Below are 18,281 nucleotides of genomic sequence, written 5' to 3' on the forward strand. Positions count from 1 at the left end.
TACTACAAAATAAAAGGACATATAATAGCCATCAAATATTTCCAGTGGCTGTCAAAAGAACAACAGAAGGAAGCTCATCTGGCTTATCTATTACATTATATGCTGAACATTTAAGAGGCTAATTTTGCCAGACTTACAAGTCCCCTCTCCTTGATCTTTTGGATGCTTCTTTTTTTTTTTAATAGTTTATTATATGATATGGGATTAAATATTCAAAAAGAGATAGAGAAATATGCCAATGGAGAAACCTCTTCCACTGTGAAATTCTGGAAATAAGCCACATTCACTGTATGATAATTAATACTGTTGTCAGTTAAGACATTTAACTGTAAAAAAATAATAATAATAAAAAAAATTGTGCTACCCAGAGTAGGAATTCTCTCTTTCTCAATGTCCCCAATCTAATTTACAACAACAATTTAAAACAGACCCAAGTCGGAAATTTATCAGTAGTATGTTCATTCCCACAATGCAAGTAATGGGCGATGACACACTCTTCTCACTACAGGTACAAAAATCGTCACAAGCAGATGTGGAATTCATGCACAGATACAAATATCCAGAGTAGTAAATGTTTCTGAAGACCTTTTCTAAATCTGCATTTGGAGAAGACTTTGTGTTTATGATAATGAAAGAGCTTTGCAACATTAAGTCCTGTAGGTCAACTGTTGCAGAGCCTGGCGTATTCACTCTTACATTTCTCTCATGTTTCTGTGTATACAAAAAGGTAGAATACTGAAGACTTTAAGTGAACACACGAATTATCAGCTTCTTTAAAATATTATTCCTTTGTTCAGTAAGTATCTTACACAGAATTCCACGTTGTGCTATTTATATAAGGAGTAAATGTATTCAAGGACATTTCTACTTTTCTTTTTGGAGCATCTTTGATACAGTGGTGTTCTGATGCAACTTCAAGACTTCTTTCTATTCCTTTACGGATCACTCTATTCTAACAGCATATTTCCACTTGACTTTAAATCACATAGAGAAGAACATTGAAATTGTTATGTCAGATAAGAGCACTGGATATGTTCCAGCTTTCTGTCTCAGAGTGGCAACTGCTAAATGGAAGTGCAAAGATCTTCATAGGAGACAGTTCTTACTTAATAACACGGTCATTTTATTTTTATTTTTTCCCCTAACACCCATTAGTTTATTTCTGGCTTTTACATTGAAACATGGGAATTTGTCATTTATCTTTTCCTACCGTATTTTAATTACCTATGCGTACAAAAAGCACCAGGGCACATCACCTCAGAAGGGATCCCTCAGAGATTGTATTGTGGAGTTCAATTATCATAGTATAAACTAAACTATACAGCTGTAGTGATGCATTTTGATGAAGCCAAGAAAAATCAAATGAATACTTAGCTTCCCCTGAAAGGTTCTTCTTTTCTACTCTTCCCATCAATTATATGCAGACTAAGCATATTGATATCATCTTATTCATGACTGTTCTGTGTATTAGGTTGGTACATAGTTATCTTAAGATTAGGGTCCCTTTCGGCAAGACAGAAAATAAGTAAGAACATTTCTTTCCCAGGAGCTAAGTCTTACAAAGAAATATGGGAAAGGGTTCAAAGCACAGCAACAGGAATACTCATGATGACACAAACATATGCTGTAGGATCAAATCAGCAAATCGGAATTTTCATATTGTAGAGAGAGCAGATTTTTGTCATATATTTATGACTGAAGAGGCAACCTGAAAGAATAAGTGGAAAATGTTCCTGCTTCTTGTGTTTCTAAAGACAAAATGCTTGATTTTGAAACTCAGCTCATGTTTATACACCTTTAGTATTTTGTCCCAATTCTTGTTGCCATTTAGGGCCACCTGGGATGCAGAAATGGAGCCAGTGACTCACTCAGATTCAGCTCTCCTGTCTCCCCAGAACGTAGGCTGATTATAACTTCTACTTGGTTACCAACTGTCAGCATTTTTTGCTTACTAACCTCTTCTGTATGCAACTAGCCTGTTTTGTATGTATGTAATGTATGTTTTTTTAAGCTTTATAGCTACTTAGGAGACATAGTAGACTGGATAGAAAGACATAAAAATTCAAAAGCTACGAAGTGCAAAAACTACAACATACCTATCTCACTACAGTTGCAGGGAAGAAAAGAAAGGGTGAAAACTAACTCTCCTCTTTGTGTCAACTTCCTCTCTTCCTCACTGTGTCAGCAGCACTCTTCAAAACTTTGGCCAATCATGTATTTATTGCTCTACATTGTGATGCAGTAGGAAAACCCCATCTATATTTGAGTTCCTTCAACTTGTTTATGTAATTTGTTTGCTGTCCTGTCCACTGGATAAAAGACACTGTTAGTTTTAATAGAACAGTGGAGTATACTGTCACAGAAAAAAAATAAATAAATCTATCATAACCAAGATTTTCATTTTGACAAATTATATGGGACCCTGTTGCTTTTCTATAAACTGCTTAAATATGGTAGGGGTTGGTTGTTTGATTTAATCACATTTAATTTAATTTTCTCAGGTAGACATGGCCTGAAAAGATGAGCTAATAAGTCATTTAAATTGTATACTGTTTCATCAAAGCCATTTGCCAGACATGCCACTGGGAAAAGAAGGATGGCAAATGCAGAATGGAATAGCTAGTCAAAACATACCTCAACAATTCACCTTTTGTACTTTTTAACCAGAAAGTTCTAGCCCATCCTTACTGTGCATAAAAAAGTGACCTCTATGACTAATTTCTAATTATCTTCTAGCAGATTAGAGGCTAGTTAACTAACCAAGACTCTCAGTGTAATTGAGATTCTTGATCTTTCTCAGGAGCACCAGCTACCACAGCTGGAATATCTAAAAACTGCTGTAGCTTGCTTAATTGAGTAAGACTTGATTGAATTATTAAAGACTAGAGAAATCCGCAACTTTTGATTAGACAGAACAATATATATATATACTTTTTTTTTTTCAGGAAAATGCCAGAAAACAAAATTAGGCTGAAGCCAGGGAAGGAAGTGACTAAGCATGCAACTGTAACCATTTGGAATAAATCATTTTTATGCTAGTCACAGTGTGAATGAACATAATTATATGCTTCTTAACTTTGTTCATGTTTTTCTCTTTCAGTTGCAAATCTGCTCAACTGTCATGTTTAGTCTTCTCTTCAAAATGTACCTAACCCTGTAGAGTAACACATCATTCTGGCCATCTTTGGATTTGAAAACCACAAACTCAGAATACCAAGCTTGAGTCCAAGCACAAGTCCTCATAAAGGTAAGCTAGAATGCTTCTCGGAACAGATTTTCATCCATAAGCAAGTGAAAAGAGAAACTGGAAATTATTTTAGAGTATTTCAACAGGTCAAATGAAATCAAGGTATTCTGTACTCTAACTACTTATATGCCTGTATATTGTTTGCAGGGAAAAGTAACTAAAAACTAGAAAATAGCTCTACCTAGTACAAATCATTCTTATCTACTAATCTCAGACTGATCCTCAGAAATGCTATATTTACACTTCTCCTTTCATTTCAACTAACTGAAATATGTTAGGCACTCTTCACAATTTTTATTTGCAAACCTAAAACTATTAAGCAGATTTTTAGATTGTTTTCAAAATGGAACGCTTTTAACATGTAAACAAATCCTGTAGTGAACTGAAGTTGACAACCTTATTGGCCAAAGACTTAGAACGATTTTGCATTTTAAAAGAAACTGCCTCTTTTCCTAGGTTTAAGTGACTATTCTGTCCTCACATTAAATTTTGCCAGTCATTATAGCCCAAAAATACATCAAAAATAAATCACATACAAAAGCAAGTAATAAAATGACAATAGGTATGGATTAATTATGGAAGTCCAATAAGCTTAACTGACAGGAAAGAAGTATGTTTGAAAATAACTAGTGTCAGATTAAAAATAAAAAATAAATGAAGTGAATTAAGTCATCTATTATGCTGATCAACTTCCAGAATCATTAACTGTCACTATCCCTTTCATAAATGAAGAAACTGAGGCCTAAGGAAAATTAGAGTTTAAGCTGCAGTTTTATAAGCAGGGCATGAGTTTTTTTTTAAAAGGCTTTTGGTGTGGACTTCACAGTTTTCCTATAATGAAAGTTCTTGCCAGCTGCCTTATTCTAGCTTTTAAGGAGCCACAGCAGCCAACAAACACTCCCTCATTGACCTGACAGAATCACTAACTCCTAAGCTTCACCATACAGTGAGATACCAAGGCTGATTCATCTGGAGTACCAAAGATCAATTAGGTAAATGTGTAATAAGGAACATAACTGAAATTCCAAAATTCCTAAGAAAGTGCACTGTATGCATACGCTCTGTGCTGAGCAACTCAAAAATGTCCATTCCTCAGAGAAGTATATATGGGGTAGGAATTAAAGAAGACGGGCTGGACGAATGGACAAGTGCATGGAGGCAGAGGAGGAAAGGCTACTCCTGAAGTTTTTGCCTACACATCAATACTGAAGACTGGTCTAGGCCTTGCTAGAAAATAAGACAGACACTCTCCCCTTTTGCTCCTTTCCAACCACAGATATCATGGCAAAGTCATAAACTCTTCAGCTGATGAGAGCCTGGAGCAGTCAGTGATAGCAATCAGAGCCTGTGATATCAAACTGAGCCTGGGTCCCAAAGGTACACGTTTTGAAACTTGCTGCTCCTCATCCTCTCTTGCTCTTCATGTGGCAGCACAGAACTGCTCCAAGGATGTCACGTTGCTGGGACCAGGCTGCAAATCTGCTTGAATTCAGTTACACAATACCTCCAGCTCCATGTCCCAACCATTATTGGAGTTCTTCATGAACAGAGCTTTCCTACAAGATTCCCATGTTAATTTGTCTCCTCAGAAAATAAATTCATTACCTTTGCCATCTATCGCAGTCAATATCTGCTGCTGATGCATATGCAGTAATTGTCATAGCAAGGTAGAAGTCACATATCCTTAGGAGAACAAATGGTGTCTCATAGGCAAGCATAGCTCTTGGTGACACCTAAGACATTTTGAATACTTTAGGGTACATAACTCAGGTGTGTGCTGCCTGGACAATAAGACAGTAGACATTCTTTCAAGCAGTGTCCAGTGAAAAGAGTGGGAAGCATTTGTAAGGAGCCTGGGTTTATTTTAGCCTACCTGGCACCTTCACAGAGGACTACAGGCAGAATTGCAAGCAGAGGCCACTGAGAGTGTCTTTCATTTTGGACTTGCACATCTCCAGGACGTTTATCATTTAATGGTGCTTTTATCATTCATGCTTTGCAGGCTGAAGCTAGCAATACGCATAAGATGGAGCGAATTTCCTTTTCTTCAGTGATGATCATCCACTTTCTGCTTCGTCCATTCATATTCCCCTTCCACCAAAGTGCTAGAGGACAAGCCTGAATAACATGCTACATCCACTGAAACAGAACCACTACCTACCAATTTCAGAGAGGAAGCAAACTGACAGCTTTGCATCTCATATACTTGTGCCTCAAGATGATGGGACTGAAAGACTGGCTGCATGCTTTCAAACTGCTTCAAAAATCATAGGACAAGAACAACTGGGTATCCAATGCCTCATTACGGACATAGGAATTATGACAGGATCCAAAAAATCTAGCCACTGGTTGCCATGAACAAAGGTGGAAAGCTTGCATGCAGTATAATTTACCCTGGGACAGCTTAGAGGCCCCTCTGACCTATCCACAATGCACAGATTGTAACAAAATTGTACAGCTGGAAAAGCTTTATTATTCAACAGTGTGTAACTGTGCATGAGGAAAGTGATAGCCTGGGTTGCCCTGTGAACCACGGCACTGAGGAAATCCTCTGGGTATGCACAAACTGACAGATGTGTCCCTGAAGTCCTCTCCAAGCAATCAGATGTTACAGAGGTTACTGACTCCTAGAAAGGAGGCATGGCTCTAAACCAGCTTCAGATCTTCCTTCAGCTTATCACAGAATTTGTAACATGGGATCCTTTAGCCCTTGCAGAGGCCAGGGTAGCCTTGCAAATCTAGTTGTTCTTAGCAGGACAGCAAAGGAATGTTTTCATTTATCACCATGATCCTTTATGTCAGTACTGACAAACTGTTGGGCTAAGATCCTCCCTGTTTTCAGTCCTCTTCCCTGTTTCTCCAGAGTACTTTGTTTCCCACAACTGCATGTTCCTTGAACCCCACTTTCCCGCACTTCCCTTTCCTTATGTCCACCTTTGGCAAAACCTGCATCTTTCTGAGTTTCCCTCTGTCTTCCCACACTCTGTTATTTCCCCTGGGAGTTATCCTCCTCTAGTTCTAATCTGATCCTCATAGAACATCAGGTTCATTTAATCACTGGCTCAAAAATTGCAAACATTTTATTAGACTTATCTACTCTTAATGATACAGTGATAGCACACTACAGTACCATTTAGAACAAGCTACTATTGCTAACCCAGCTGATTCCTGGTTTCTCTGTAGTAAAATAAAGTTGAGAGAAAGACATACTTTGCCACTTCGTAAACCCAAAAAGAACACAGTGTAGCAATTGTTAATGATAGTTCCCAAAAGGGACATGTGGTTACACACAAAAAGGCACTCCTAGACCCACGAGCTCTATCTGTGGGGAGAAAAATGCTGTAACCAGAAGTCTAAACTCTGAAGTTTGTACATTAAAAACAGAAGGTCTTGTGGCTACAAAGGATTGAATTGTTTTTCAGAATGGTTTTCTGAAGGGAGTAACAGAAACAAAAACATTTCTTAAACAAACTTTGTGACAACATCATTACACAAGAACTGCATTCTAAGGAGTAAGCATGAAAGGTCCTGAGGAAGGCTAATGAGAAGCAAGTGACAAAACAGTCATTGACTGCTGATTTACGTGGAATCCCACTAACCCGAAGGTAACTGCTGGTTTCTTATGGTTCAGGAACTTCTACATCTCTTCCCTGCATCCCTCAGTCCCCGTTCTACTGGAGCCTGGTAATTATGTCATCCTTTCTTTTCAAATGTCTTTAGTAGACAGACATACATTACAAACATTACAGGTGCCTCCTCATGACCCTGACAAATCCAAGAATTGCTCTTTCACCTGTCCTTTGTAAAACGTTTCAATTCCAAACCAGCTCTGTGGAGGTACTGGCCTTCACAGTGAATGTGATCTTTTGACTCAAGCTTTGCTATTCTGGCTGCAGTTCAGGTTAGGGAGTAATGAGCTTTCAGCAGGGAGGTTGCAGCTAGGCAGAGACCACAGCCAGAATGAATGGAAAAAGAAAATAGACTCAAATTTAACTAAATAAACAAAACCAAAAACAAACACGAAATTAAATTGAAGTAAATTACTGCAAAATCTGGCAGTGAGAAAATCCACATTGAGAGATATCCAGAGAGATAACCCACTGAAAGCTTAATATTAAAATAAAAAAATGGGCAATCTCTACCTTGGGATAGCGTACCATTTTCAAACATCTTTGAGTTTTGTTTGTCTGTCACATGAATCAAGAAAACAATGTGTTTATCACAGGCTCCACCCAACACTGGCTTTTCATCTGTATAAGCAGTATGACATGTAGCGACACATTTGTCAATGAATTTTCTGATGCATGTCATTTCTACCTGCAGAGAAAGCCCAGAAAAACAAATCAGTGATGATGAAGGTATTCAACTCCGAACTAATAAGGTATGTGGCATCTCAATTTATGTCTAAGGCTGAAATCCCAGAACAGACTGTGTAAGAGAGTAGACAAATAAATGAAATATTTCTCTTAAGAGTATTGTCTTTGCAGAATTGTATAAAATGCTGTCTTCACAGGCAGAAGAAAAGGATAATGTTGTTTCTGAGCATTGATATTCAGTCAGCATGATGTCACTGAGACTTGATACTTGCAGCTTTTGCCTCCTGTTTCTGACTTGGAACTGCTATTCCAGGACAGCAGGCAGGGTCGCCCAGCAGTGGCACAGAGAGGTGAGCTTAAAAGGTACTGGGACTACAGCACCTATCTAACAACCTCCTGGATTTTAGGCATTCAGGAGCTGTGGTATTGGTTTTAATGAGAACTAGCTTAACCATAAGAGACGTTACCAAGTTTGGCCTTGAGTTTTTTTCTTAGTGGCATGAGTTAAAAGGTAATGCAGTGGGATTGCAAAGATGCATAACCTGTATTTGATACAAGGCAAAGGTTAAATCACTTACAAAAGGTATCTTCTTATCTAAAATGCAAGCTTTTAACTTAATTCCCTGTTTTTCATAGTTTATAATATGACCATCAGACTGTGCTGAAAATTTGTATGGAATGTTTTATACTGGGAGCAGCTTTATTTCCACAATTTGAAAAGAACCCATTGAGCTGTATGAAGATACAGAAATGTAATTTTAAAAAACTGTTTATCAGACACTGGCACTTTTCCTGCTTGTGTAATTCAAAAAGGATCTCAGTAAAGAAAATTGAATTTGGCAATCCATTAATACAGATTTGATGTTCTCTCTGTTCATCTCTTGATGTCTCACCCCTTTCAGAAAAATGAAAATAACTCATGGTAAAAGAGTGGCTGCTCCCTCATATTTGTCCACCATATTGACAATTATTAAAACCCTGGAAAAGCTACCGAAGCTCTGCTGACTCATGGTGTCAGTGAAATTACTTGTTAACCTTATGACAAAGGCAGAGGAAGAAGAGAAGACAGAATAGGAAAAGCCAGAGAACTGGCAAAGTTTGGGGAGAAAGCTCAGACTGAGCTCAGACTGAGCTGGTATACTAGCACCAACTAAGTAGCACCGACTGCTCTTGAGAAAGAATTTGCATGTTGTTTGAAGCTTTATGTGCTGCATTTGAACCAGGTGAAGATTCAGACTTAATTTCACCCAGTTTAGGAACCTGAGCCATTTCAATAAGGAGCTTACTTGTCACAGGCATCCTCTACTGTCAACAGGGGGAGAGTGGCAGTTCCAGGAGACAAATTGGCTTACTGAAGGTCTGAACTGTCTTCCAAAGAAGCCTGTCCTGCTCCATCGAGTACACAGAGACCCCAAGGCAGTCATGGAAAACCTGTAACAGGCACACCAGGACAGGCACGTGACACTCCTGTCAGCAGAACAGCTCCCCAGACAATCACAGTGCCCACTGCAATCTGCAGCTTGTTTCTGGCTCCTCAACCCTACAGATCAGATTTAATAGCTAAAGACACGCTGTAGTTGAGAATGGGAGAGCGTGACGAATTAATGGAGGAATTAACCCTTTCTATCTCCACAAACCTGACCCACAGGGCAGAATTTACATACAATGTGGCTTGATGCAGGTAAGTATTTTTGACTCATGATATAAAAAACATTCACAGTTATTAGCCAGGGGCAACTGTTCTCCTAATTTAGGCACTACAGGTAGGAGCATTAATTCTAGTGGGATTGCTCTAAGCCTGAAGTCATTCGCAGATTAAGTACTGGGCAACAATGGCATTTTAAAGCACAGAAAAAATCAGGTTTCACCTCATTTTACATTCTTCAATGCTCACAGCAGTGAATAATACAGTATAATCCAAAGCACATTACTCCAAGGGGTAAGGATCCTGCCTCACAGAGGAAGAGCATTTCTTAGAGCTGTCTGGTTGCATTTGAGGGAGTGTAATCTGTACTATTCTAACGAGCAGCACCCTTCTCTTCAGGCTTCTGCCTCTTCTTGCACTGCACAGAGCCATGACTTTACACTTCCCCACCATCATCTCTGATCACGTATTTCTTGGTGAAGGAAGACTGCTAGTGGGGTGCATTTACTATAATGCCACCTTAACGCTGTTCTGCCCAGTTAAGAGGATGTGTCCTCCCTCTACAGCACACAGCGAAAAAGGGAAGAGAAAAGGAAAGAGAAAAAGGCTCTTTGTGATATCTAAGAACCGTCCAGAGTCACACATCTAAAAGAACTCTGTATATTTTACCTTCACATAAAATCCTGCTCATGACAGAAGTCACAGTAAAAACAATTCACCTAATTAAAGTACCACATGAAGCTGCTTAGTCCTCATATTGTAAGGATTACGGAAGCCTGTGTTTGAAACGCGCAGTGTTATGGAACAAAGTGACAGCAAGTTGGGAAATAAATGAACACAATAGTCTCTTCTAACCTCCTGGCATTATGCCTTTTAACAGAAGAGAAAGAAGTAAAAAGGCAAAATGTCAGCTCCGAAACATTTTTCATGTTGTAAAATATAGTGTTCCCACTGAAATGCTTGGTAAGAGGCACACTGAGGAACTGATACCTGAACTGGGAAAAAAAAAAAAAAAAGTGAATTATAGCAAAAAGGTCATGTGAGCACATCTAATGCAAAGAGGAAAAAAAAAAAAAAAAAAACAACAACCACCCTTAGGACTGAAAATTTGTATCTATGTCCTACAAATGTCATGCTAGCCCTTCAGACAAAAGTCTCAGCAGCGCATACAGAGCTATTAAGTTCAAGGATGAAAACAGCTTTCACACGCAGCAAAAGAGACTAAGAGGATTTGGATATTTCAGCACACCTCGCTAGTTTACGCTGAAGCTGACCAGTCTGCTCCTATTAGTCACTCAGAACAATCACTCTTTTCCCAGCAGAGCTTACTCATTTGCAAGATAAAAGGAAGACATTTCTGCACATGCCCATAATATTCTTCACCACTGGGGGCAGCTTTACATAAGACTGCATTCACTGAAACCAAAGCAACAGTCAGACGGAGCTTTCAGAATGACAGTACGCAGAAGTGAGCAGAGCTTGTTCATTGTACGGGCTTATTCCACCTTCTTTGCTACAAAGCAGCTTCCTAGCCGGATCGGGTACTAAGTAAGGGAACTGCTGTGCTATGGAATACAGATGTGTGAATTCAGATAGCTAAACGGTGCTTGGAGGAATCTAACATGCTTTCCTATAAAGAGAAAATTTAAAAGCCAGGTTCCTAACTATAAAGATGCAAAAACGTAATATCCATGAAGATCCTATTACCTAGGAAGAATTTGACATTTTGCTGCGAATGCTGTGTTGGGATTGATTTATTCTTGGAGTGTTCTGCATGGCTGGCAAAGAATAATGTTCCAAAATCGGTCCATCTCCCAAGGGGTCCAATTTTTCTTCCTGGGTGTCAGCGAGCCCTGACTCACTACAGTGCAGCTGACAGGGGCTGCCATGCTTGTGGCACACTAAGCAAAAAACAAAAGACCTAAGGACGACCTTTGAACAACACAAAGGATGGGTATGTTTTTCATGTTATTTTTTTTTTAATATACAATTCATAGCCACTGCATAGCCTCTGCTTTACTAGACTTACCATAGACTTACCTTGATGTGATTTGTGATTACAGTTAAATTGCTTAGGGATTACACCTTTTACCCAACTGTTTTTCAGTATTTATTAAGGCATTCTTTAAGAAAATCTGAGTAAAGAAAACAATGTGAAAAGTAGTTGAGTCAAGCTAGGGATTTTTAAATGATTGTTGAAATAAAGATTTTAGCATGATTGAAAGAAATGACTGATGTGTGGGGGGATAACTTTTCTAAGTTGTTTTTATTTCCAGGTTTCAATGTAATTAGGCTACTGAGCGGATCAGCTGTAGCTCTGGTAATAGCCCCTACTGTATTACTGACAATGCTTTCTTCTGCTGAACGAGGATGCCCTAAGGGCTGTAGGTGTGAAGGCAAAATGGTATATTGTGAATCTCAGAAATTGCAGGAGATTCCCTCAAGTATATCTGCTGGTTGTTTAGGTTTGTCCCTTCGATATAACAGCCTCCAAAAACTAAAATACAATCAATTTAAAGGTCTTAATCAACTCACCTGGCTCTATTTAGACCATAACCACATCAGCAATATTGACGAAAATGCTTTCAATGGAATACGCAGACTAAAAGAGTTGATCTTGAGTTCCAACAGAATCTCCTATTTTCTTAATAATACCTTCAGACCTGTGACAAATCTCCGGAATTTGGATCTGTCATACAATCAGCTGCAGTCTCTGGGATCTGAACAGTTCAGGGGCTTAAGGAAGCTGCTGAGTTTACATTTGCGGTCCAATTCCCTAAGAACCATCCCTGTTCGAATATTTCAAGACTGTAGGAACCTTGAACTGTTGGACCTGGGTTATAATCGCATCCGAAGTTTAGCAAGAAATGTCTTTGCAGGCATGATCAGACTGAAAGAGCTTCATCTGGAGCACAATCAATTTTCTAAGCTCAACCTGGCACTTTTTCCAAGGCTAGTCAGCCTTCAAAACCTTTATTTACAGTGGAATAAAATCAGTGTGATAGGACAAACTATGTCCTGGACCTGGAGCTCATTACAAAGACTTGATTTATCTGGCAATGAAATAGAAGCTTTCAGTGGACCTAGTGTTTTTCAGTGTGTGCCCAATTTACAGCGCCTCAACCTGGATTCAAACAAGCTCACATTTATTGGTCAAGAAATTTTGGACTCTTGGATATCCCTCAATGACATCAGCCTTGCTGGGAATATATGGGAATGCAGCAGAAACATTTGCTCTCTGGTAAACTGGCTTAAAAGTTTTAAAGGGCTGAGGGAAAATACAATTATTTGTGCCAGCCCCAAAGAACTGCAGGGAGTGAATGTTGTTGATGCAGTGAAAAACTACAGCATCTGTGGCAAAAGTACCACGGAAAGGTTTGAACTAGCACGAGCTCTCCCAAAGCCAACGTTTAAACCAAAACTCACCAGGCCTAAACATGACAGCAAGCCCCCCCTGCCCCCAACTATTGGAGCCACTGAATCAAGCTCCGAACCTGAGCATGACACAGAACACATCTCCTTCCATAAAATCATTGCAGGGAGCGTGGCCCTTTTCTTGTCTGTGCTTGTGATCCTGCTGGTAATATATGTGTCATGGAAGCGTTACCCAGCCAGTATGAAGCAGCTGCAGCAGCGCTCTCTCATGCGAAGGCACAGGAAAAAGAAAAGACAGTCACTGAAGCAAATGACTCCAAGCACACAGGAATTTTATGTAGATTACAAACCTACCAACACTGAAACCAGTGAGATGCTGCTGAATGGAGCAGGACCCTGCACGTATAACAAATCAGGCTCCAGGGAATGCGAGGTATGAACCATTGTGATAAAAGAGCTTTTAAAAGCTGGGAAATAGTGGTGCTTTATTGAACTCTAGGGACTATAAAGGGAACGTTTTTCTCACTTTTCTGGCACAGCTCTTCCATGTCACTTTTTTGTACATTCATAATACTGGTCATTTTACTCTCATACATAATCAACTCATTGAAATTTAAATACCGCAATCAATGTTAAGCCTGAGCTCTGGTTTAATACAATACCTATTGTACAAACCCTCTCCTGATTTCATTAAAGTCTTGCTTGTTTTTAAATAGAAAACTTCTTTCATAACTAATCCACTGCACCTGCAGTGAGTGTGCCTCTGTTTAGGGAGAAAAATGACAATGAAGAAAAAAAAATCAAACCCAGCTCCCTTCCCCCAAACTAACCCTAGCCCATGCTCTGAAACTCATTTTTTGAGCCAAAAACAAATTAAAGACCCAGGTGCTGTAGTATCATAGGAATTCTGACTTCTCTGAGGCAAGAGATGGTGCAGAAACAGCTCTGAAAGAATGCCTGATTTCTGCCCAGCACAAGATACAACAAAAAGCCAGGGATGAGCTAAAGCACTGTCTCAGGACTTGAGTTATCACACCAAAAGCAAAGTAGTGAGAAACCCGAGTTTATATTTTCAATATAAAAATATTGAAATAAAAAAGGTGGGCTTTACCCTACTGTATTATAACAGTTTTTCTAAGGCTGATAACTACTAACGGTAACCTGTTTATGCGACCTCATACAAAAGGTGCCAGTGTTTATCCCTTATATCCAGTTGCCTTTCAGAAAGTAGTCAAAAGGCATTCATTAAATGAGGAGCAGAAATTCCTTATTGATGCAATTAGAGGAACTCAAATGTGCAGTAGCAAAAGCAAGACCACTTCCTGCACACATTTGTTCAAGTGCTCATTAGAAATTCTCTTTTCAAGACTGTCAAAGACATTAATGTAGATGAGGAAACAATGAAATCTGTCATTTTCTTCTATTTCTTTCAATTTGCTGGGCTGGGCTTTTAGGGTTTTGTGATGCATTTTGTACACTGTCTCTCTAATAACTAAATAAAGCTTCATTATGTATAAAGGAAAACAGTGTACATTTTAGAAACACAGCAACTGCAAGAGAGCTTTCAGAGAAAATTGGTTGCTCACTGATCTAAGAAGATTGCATCCAAAAATCTTTAAAGGAATCAGTAACAAATTATGTTTCTCTCTTAGCAATACCCTGATAACATTACAAGAATTCAGATACTCATTTTGAATGTGGAGTCATTCATCAGTGGCTCTGGACAAAATTCAGATTTGGAACCTGGCTATTCCCTGCCTTCCCACTCCCAAAGTCATCTAATTGTGTTTATTGCATTAGAATATAACATCCCCCATATATCTGGAAAAAAAAATCATGCATCCTATATATTTTGATGATCTTTTGAACAGGACGGTGTTGTTTGTTTGTTTTTTCATTCTTGAAATAATTCAGCAGCACCCATATAGAAGTAGAGTCAGTAATGTAATTATGTCTATTTTGTAACTTGATTTGGCTTAGTAAACTGCACGTCTTCAATCACTTGGGAGGGAGTGTTTCTACAAAGCAGTTTCATTGCAGCAGACTAAAAAAAGCAAAACCTTAGCAGGATGTTCTCCTACATTTTTACTAGAAAAAATAGTAATCACAGCCAATCACCTTGAGATATGCTAGATATGATAAAAACAAAGCTATAAAGCATTTCCTTAAAAAGAATTAATATACTTGAAGGTTTTTTTGTTGTGCTGGTGGTTTGTTTTTTTTCACGTAGTGAAACCATTCTCATTTTCAAGGACTCAAGTGAGAAAATAACCAAGAGCAGGAGCTTGAGACTACCCTGAATCCTGCAACACTGAGACCCCACGTTATTCAATACAAATAGGATCCCCATCAATTATTAATGGAAGTGCTTAAGACATTTTAGCAGCAATGAGCAGACTATGACTTTTAAGTTTAATTGTAGTTTAAAAGTTGCTACTAAAAGTCAATATAAATTAAATTACCTTAGCTGTTACAGGATTCAGTTTTCTACCAGCAGGTCTTGGTTATCCCTGTGCTGAAGGATTATACTTTGCTGTAAACTTAGTGGTAAGAACCATCTCTTTACTTCTATAGGCTTCAGTGTCTGCATGATGACTAATATCAGGTATTAAAAAAAAGATTGCCCCCCAACATATACATACACACATGTATGTGTGCATATATATACATATACATATATGCACACATACATACACACATGTATATGTAAAAGAAAATCCTGCTATTCCTTTGTTTGGGGAGTGCTAACTACAGTCTGAAAATAATTTCATATGATTAATTTAAAAATTCTGTTATTTAAGAATAATCAATACATTTCTAAAACTTCTTAATGGATTGTGATTGTGAATGAGTTGTAAATAACTGAGCCTGACTTTATATGCTCCCTTGTGTGTCTCTTTACTGCCTCGTTCTATCTCAATACTCAGAAAAAAAATCAATCCTACAGAAATTAATACCTGTAAAATTATCACTAACTCCCTTCAAAAATATTTAACTATGGGAGTGAAAAAGCAAATAAAGCCAGTATGTCATAAACCATAGATGGGTAACAAAAATATCGAGGAAAATCCAGCATGTTTATATTCCAGCACAGACATGCTCAGATCAAGTAAGTCATTCATCACCCAAGACACAACAGACTTCACTTTTCATGTCCTTCCAACTATATAGTAAACACAGATGAACATGTAATTGCTGCTATTGATAATGAAACTGCTGTCTTATTACACAAAATAAAATGCCCAGTATAACTAATTGGACCTTCTTGTGTAGCCTGAGGCCTGAGAACTGAGTTGTTAAATCCCACTCCAGTGGCTATGGCTTAAAAAACATTTTTAACCAGCTTCATAACATGTTAAAGCATACTACAAAACACATGCTTTGATCTGCACAAAGACAACACAAACTAGACTAACCTTAATCTCACCGCCATCAAACTGAACACTCTAGAAGTGACTTGTTTTGAGTGGCTAGGCCACCAGAATCACAAATTACAATCATCTTGTAGGAGACAACCTCATCTTAGCTGAGCAACTTCCAGTCCCTGTGAAAGGCTGCCCTCTTCCTGAATACAAATGAAGTGGTAAAGTGATTCCAGAGAAGAAATTTCTCATTGCTTTTCTCCAGATTGGATAGCAGGTACCTAGTGTCCCACTCCATCTTGGTTTTGGGATATTTTGATGCCATTCTCTCACAGAACTGTTAAAGCCTTAATGGGTTGATGCCAAGCAATCCTCAGAGGATGTGCAAAAGCTATGATGGCTTTTAAAGCTCTACTTCTTCAAGTATTTCAGGTACCAATTTGAGGAAGGAGATGACTGAACGGTTCTCATAACTCACCTGTCCTTTAATGAACCTGATGCTGTCCATATATTCCAAGTTTAGGAGAGCAAAAATGTATTTAGAAGCTTTTTTTTTTTTTTAAAAAAAAAAAAAAAAACTATTCCTTTTCCTGAGTCATATTTTGTGTTCTGGGGCTACCACTTGAAGACCAAGTTATTTCAAGCCACAGACAAAATGCAGTACCCTTTTCATTTTTATTGGTAAAGCAGTCAATAGTTGTTTAAACAGTGACAAGACAAACGTTGGGTGGAATCACCAAACAAGGTTGTTTCACTTTATTATACTGTCCCAAAAATCTGATGTCAGGACATCCTCTGCTAGCTATTCCACAAGCACCTTGCAAAAATCTCTTATGCTAAATGTTTATACAAGGGATGTTGAGAAGACAGGCAAAAGATTGCAAAGGAAACAAACAAGAGACATTTTGGGTAATTTTCTCGAGATCATACACCTATTGAGAACTTGGAAGATAATCCAGTCTCCTTCCCAAAGATATCCTCCTAGCCAGTGGACTACTTCACTTCTCAATTAAAAGCCTGAGATGCTATTCACTAGCTCTTAAAATATACCAGTGATATTTCAGGATACTAAACGATACAGAATGCACATTTTTGGAGAAGAAAATAACCAATGTACTAGGCAAATTCAAGCAGACTGGTAATGTTCATTCACTGTGTTGAGATTACCTCCAGCAATTGCAGAGTAGGAGAATAATAATGAGAACAAGTGGCTTGAATATAATGAATGCAAGCATCTCTACTGGCTGGTAGGTTTTCATTACTCACTATCTGCACTTACACAGTCATCATGGCTTAGTGTTTGGCAATTTTTGTTTTTTTGTTTCTTATGAACTAGCAAACCTTGACATAAAATTCAATTGCAAAAATGAACATAAACATACAATATTCCCACAAACACAATTAGAAATTCTCAGTTTACTACAAGCTGAAGGTCTTTGCAGTCAGCCACTCAACTCTAGATAAATATTCTCTTAGATGAATTTCTGTGGAACAATAGTGACATCCAGTGGGTAGTTAGCTTAATCACAGGTATCTCTTGCATACAGATGTGTTTGCCTTCTTACTTTGCATTCTAATGTATAATGAGATAGCAGCAGCTAATCCTTTCAGCATACTAAATATTCAATTGTATTTTAATTTCATCTCTATGTATGGGAGTCATAACCTGAATGTAGTGAATGACGGGGAAAATAAGAACAGATAAATGCTAGCAAGAAATGGTCTATCCAGTGTGTAAGGATACACTATCATTAAAAGGCAAGAAGCATTAGGCAGGAAGGACAGGTGCTGTAACAAATTTGTGGCCACTCATTTAGAACTTATTACTTATAAAACATTACTAAGTGACATTAAGACATAATAAAAATAGACTACAAGCAACTACTTCAACTTCCTTCACTGGCAGATTATAACATGTATTTTTACAATGAGAAAGGTCTCATTAGACATCAAAAGGAAGGGCACTTACCCCCTTTTTACAAGTTACAGTAACATCAACACACAGTGTACAGAAAACATAAGAAATTATAAAAGATCAAATCCACAAGCAGTAATAAAACCAAATAAGGGGAAACTTACCACTGACGTGGGTACACAGCATATTTTCTTGGGCAGAGGCTGCATGCAGCAACCTGCTGGTATGGTTTGCAGCAACTGCTTTAGGCCTTACGCTATGTCTATGCCACCAGCAATATTTTAAATTACAGTGAAGGATACAAATCAGTGACATCAGGATTACAGCTACTGTAGATTGAGTTTCCTTAAGGGCATGCACAAGAACTCATTTCACTCTGCACTGAATGAAATACAGCTGCATTTGTAACTTTATGTATGTA

General features: G+C 38.3%; 2 protein-coding genes across 10 annotated transcripts in view; one reads left to right on the forward strand and one right to left on the reverse strand.

Annotated features, from left to right (window-relative positions):
* Positions 1–18,281, reverse strand: part of CTNNA3 (catenin alpha 3) — a 468,549-nt gene that overhangs the window by 241,975 nt on the left and 208,293 nt on the right. Inside the window, exons 8-9 of one of the 7 annotated variants that reach the window (XM_084526478.1) lie at positions 8,850–8,994; positions 7,390–7,564 (exon numbers count right to left, since the gene is read on the reverse strand). The exons of the other annotated variants lie outside the window; for them this stretch is intronic. Of the exons in view, the coding sequence (XP_084382604.1) occupies positions 8,872–8,994 (123 nt within the window). The 3' untranslated portion in view covers positions 7,390–7,564; positions 8,850–8,871. Of the gene's footprint in view, positions 1–7,389; positions 7,565–8,849; positions 8,995–18,281 lie in introns of those variants that run through there. 7 annotated transcript variants of the gene reach the window in all.
* LRRTM3 (leucine rich repeat transmembrane neuronal 3) overlaps positions 10,642–18,281 on the forward strand; it is an 89,610-nt gene continuing 81,970 nt past the window's right edge. For 2 of the 3 annotated variants that reach the window (XM_084526490.1, XM_084526491.1), the window contains exons 1-2: positions 10,642–11,162; positions 11,485–13,016. In XM_084526490.1, the coding sequence (XP_084382616.1) occupies positions 11,159–11,162; positions 11,485–13,016 (1,536 nt within the window). In that variant the 5' untranslated portion in view covers positions 10,642–11,158. Of the gene's footprint in view, positions 11,163–11,191; positions 13,017–18,281 lie in introns of those variants that run through there. The other variant, XM_084526489.1, reaches the window with a different exon arrangement.

This window comes from Aythya ferina, assembly GCF_964211825.1.
Source record: "Aythya ferina genome assembly, chromosome: 7".
NCBI lineage: Eukaryota > Metazoa > Chordata > Aves > Anseriformes > Anatidae > Aythya > Aythya ferina.